General features: G+C 46.8%; 2 protein-coding genes across 8 annotated transcripts in view; both read right to left on the reverse strand.

Annotated features, from left to right (window-relative positions):
* CSDE1 (cold shock domain containing E1) overlaps positions 1–218 on the reverse strand; it is a 26,232-nt gene extending 26,014 nt beyond the window's left edge. For 3 of the 4 annotated variants that reach the window (XM_019514110.1, XM_019514109.1, XM_019514107.1), the window contains exon 1: positions 113–218. The gene's annotated coding sequence lies outside the window, so the exon portion shown is untranslated. The remainder of the gene's footprint in view (positions 1–112) is intronic. The other variant, XM_019514108.1, reaches the window with a different exon arrangement.
* A 336-nt stretch (positions 219–554) lies between these two features.
* The window catches only part of SIKE1 (suppressor of IKBKE 1), a 10,735-nt gene continuing 7,126 nt past the window's right edge, over positions 555–4,163 (reverse strand). For 2 of the 4 annotated variants that reach the window (XM_019514114.1, XM_019514115.1), the window contains 2 exons: positions 3,342–3,455; positions 1,585–2,654 (listed from right to left, as the gene is read on the reverse strand). In XM_019514114.1, the coding sequence (XP_019369659.1) occupies positions 2,553–2,654; positions 3,342–3,455 (216 nt within the window). In that variant the 3' untranslated portion in view covers positions 1,585–2,552. Of the gene's footprint in view, positions 1,138–1,584; positions 2,675–3,341; positions 3,456–4,163 lie in introns of those variants that run through there. The other 2 variants (XM_019514117.1, XM_019514116.1) reach the window with 2 other exon arrangements.

The following is a 4,163-nucleotide window of genomic DNA, read 5'->3' on the forward strand; positions in this document are numbered from 1 at the left end:
CGGGCAGCGCTGGCGAGGGCCCGCAGTTGCCCGACAACGCGCCCCCTCGGTTCCCCGGCCGCTCCCCACAGGGCCCGGTGGGATAGGCAAGAGACCGCAGGGCCGCACTTACCCCAACAGCTCAGCGCCCCCGCTCCAGCGCCGCCATGAGCAGCACGGCACGGCACGTAGGAATAAATCCCGGCCTCTCGCGAGACCGCGGGAGGGGCCGCGCATGCGCGGAGGGCGGGGGCCGCCGACAGCGGGGTCTGCGCATGCGCCCGGAGCTGCGGCTCAGGGGATGGCGCCGGCGCATGTGCGCATGCGCGAGCAGCTTTGCTGAGACGGCGCGGGCCAATGCGCGAGGCTTCGTCAGCCCGGAACGGGACGGCCCGAGGCCGGCGTCCTGCCCGCCCCCCCGGGGCAGGAGATGGAGAAGCATAGCCGGCGCTCACGCTGGTGGCCCAAGTCTGGCCCCGCTGCAGCTGCCCCTACATCAGGGGCACCCCCACAGTGGCCCTGCCCACACCCTGGAAACAGGCCGCTCCCACGGCAGTAACCACCACCACGTGACGTACTGTAAACATTTATTTCAAGAAAAATAAGAGGCCGATATACATACTGCTCCGTAGTCCCAAGACACAGACGAACTGTTCCAAGGCTCGCTGGAGCTGGCAGGCGAAAGGAAAAGTCACAGCGGCACACCACAGTTAAACTTATCGTACAGTATCTTCTCCCGTGGCTTATTCACAGGATACATCAGAATCCAGGTATGAGCACAGGTCTGTCCTGCTGCAGGAACTCATCTGACTCTAAACATGGCACAGAAGGCATCTTTAAGGCATAAAGCTGTGACTGGTGCTAATGTGCATCTGGCTCAGTTCCTGCTAGGCAGGGCGTGCTTGCGCGGCTCTCGGCAGTAGCAGTTTTTCTGCCAATTCGACTTTCTGCAGCACACTCAGGCACTCGCATCCTGGCAGCTGTAACAGGGCTACGTCAGAGGCTGAGTTGAGAAGATACGGGGCCAGTTCTCAGCACTTCCTTGGGGAAAAGTCCACTACAGGAACTGAAGCAACGTGTCTGAAGCATTTTATTTGGGACCTGGAGTTCAGGGACTGTGAAGACAGGTGGGTTCTTCAACAGCCAGGCACCTCACTCTTACCAAAAGTGAATGGGAGCCGAGCACCCAGCTGCCTTGAGCTCTTGTGAAAAGCTCAGGGCAGCTTTATGAGTTGCAGACAATACATAAAGGGCAAAGATTCTACACTAATGTTTACTCTTAAAAAAAGCGGACTAGCAGAAGAACACAAAATGGCACCCTCTTCCCACCCTTTGCTTAGTGAGGATCTAAGCAATGACTGCTAGGCAACTGCTTCCACTTCTGAACTTCACAGCAGCTTGAGAGGCTAACTGCTGTGCAAGCCAGCAAGTCCCCTGAACGTGGAATGCACTTATACAGACCTCCCAGAACACAGTACCATAAAAGCAAAACCTGTGACAAGAAATGGCTCAGTTTCAATCCCTGCACTTAAAATACCAATCTCCCAGGCACGAGGGGAAAGAGAAGCATGTTGTTTGGTCTCAAAAAGAGTTCTGAAGAAAAACTTTCTTTGTTTTGTTCATTTATTTTTAACTTGGGAAGGAAGAAAGGGGAGGTTTTTCACCCAGCATCTTTCTATTGAGAATTCCTTTTTCCTCTGTTAGATTAGGCTTCTCCAAAGATGTTCTGGGATGAGGCAAGTATTTCTCCCGTAATTCAAAGAAACGAGACCTAAATCCCTCCACGACCATCAAAAATCTTCCTTCTGATGGAGGACTGAACAAATAACTTGACATTCCTATGGAACTGCTAAACTTAATAATTCAGCTTTCAGTAACTTAGGAAAAGAACTTGGAAGCATGTATTTAAAAGTCTTCTGTGATTTAAAGTACCATTAGTCACTGGAACGTCTAGGTTGCAGATACCAGGTTCGTTACAACACAAGAAAGCTAGAAAGTATTACTAAACAATATTCTGTGCCAGTATCTGAACCTGCCTACAATAAGCAGCAGCCAGTCTTCCAGTCTGTATCCCAGTGACATTAACCCAGCCACACACTGCTTGGTGAGTTAGCCATTTAAAAAATTAAACATATATCCTGGTATGTAAAAGACAGCTTTTCAAACAATCAACTAAGTCATATCCATTTCACAAAATAATAACCACTCATAAAATAAAGCCACCTACGAACTGGGAGTTAAGATAGATAAATGGCTATCTGCACAGGTAAAAGTTTTAACTGAAGCTGAGCTAGAAGCAGTCTTCCTTAGGGGAGACAAACACAAAGGAGTATAGCTCATGGTTAAGCTGCCATCAATTGTTATTAAGACTGAGCAGCATTGCAAACCATTGCCATCAGAGGGAGATGTTTCAACAGCAGTGCTAAGAAAATAAATGTATACACTGTGGAAGACAGAGAAAAATGAGGATACCAGGAGACATGTGGAAGAACACCACGCAAAAGAAAGTGAGCTTTCCTGTAGGGTTGGTTCCAGATACTTTAGTTTTTTTAAAAATTCAAGAGCGGAGACAGTTATTCTGGAGCTTGAGGTCCACTGTCAGGCAGCTCCACTATCCTCACCGTGGGAGATTCTGTGCTGATGGATAACAGCTCACGCAGCTCCTTGTTTTCAAGCTGCAAAATCAATATTTGGGCTGAAACACAAATGAACTAACTCACAATTAAAGGACAAGAATAGTTAAGAACAGCCCTGTTGTCTAACAAATTTTAAACCTGACAGAATACTAATAGTATAATGTAGGGGACAACCCAGCATTGGGAGGAGAGGAGCAAAATAATCGAAGGTCTCTCTTTTATATCTGGATTATTTGCATCACAAAAGACCTGTGGGTGCTTGGGAGAGGGATGGGTACTGTGCTACTGCTTCCACCTTTAATCTTTTACTTTGGCGACAAAAGCGCACAGACTGTGGGGGCCAAGGTTGGTCTCGCTCTCTCCTGCATTTTCTATTTCCAGAATGCAGAGAGCATTTCAATGTCAGACTAGGGGTCCCTCTGCACAAAACAGAATTATGAAGTAAGCTCCAGGATATTGACTCCTATGGAAATACAGAAATATCAACAGGGATCAAATAATTTGATACCAATCAGTTCATATATATTCACTTACTACATACAAACTTGACCATACATGCCACTTTCAGATTTTTCCTTAATAAGGGGTTTCACCATATCCCTGCATGAGCACCAGGGAGTCCCCTGAACCACTCAGGATCTCAAAACCTACACGACTTGCTGTTAAGTGAATGTGAACAGGCAACAGGCTCGCTTACCTGAATTCCCACCTATACAATGGTCTTACCTCCAACTGGGCTAGTTTTTCCTGAATTGTAAAGAACTGATCGTCATCCACTTGAACAGCTCTTCTCATCACTTCTCCCATCTCATAGATTCTGTCTATTTGACTCTCAATCTCCTGAAAACATATTCAAGCAACATAATACTACATTTAGTTGACAGTGTTTTCCTTCTTCCCTCTCCCAGTAGTTACACGGCATCCTCTATTAAAGTGGCCTCCAAGATACCCTGTTAAATACGCAAAAGAGGACAGTTCAAAGTGTGACAAGCACACAGACATCACGTTCCAGTTTAGCTGAATGCAGCTGTAATACAACCTGCACTGAGTCCGTATACATTGAGGTACAATACAAGAACATGATTTAGAATACAGCACAGGAGGCAATTATTATTCTGTATTCAATTATTGGTGAGGCCTCATCTGGAATATGCTGTTCAGTTTGGGGTATCACACTTTAAAACAGAGAGATTAAGAAAAATTAGATTCCAGAAGAGGGCAATAAAACTTTGTTGTAAAACAAATGAAAGTAACAACTGTCTTAGATTCACTAGTTAAGTCAGTGCACGCGACGCAGACCAAAGCATGGCCTTTCAAGTAGTGGCACTGGCAGCTTTTGGGAATTCAAAATAGAGATTCCTTAACCTCACCTATAAACTCACTAGGGGGGACCAGAAGGGTTTAGGGGAGACACTGTTTCCCCCAGCGCCCCCTGACATGACAAGGAACAATGGACACAAATTATTAGAGAGGAGATTTAGATTAGACATCCGCAAGAACTACTTCACAGTTCGGGCGGCTAGGAGCTGGAACCAACTTCCTAGGGAA

Source organism: Gavialis gangeticus, unplaced genomic scaffold (genome assembly GCF_001723915.1).
Source record: "Gavialis gangeticus isolate Ggan-Ray unplaced genomic scaffold, GavGan_comp1, whole genome shotgun sequence".
Taxonomy (NCBI): domain Eukaryota; kingdom Metazoa; phylum Chordata; order Crocodylia; family Gavialidae; genus Gavialis; species Gavialis gangeticus.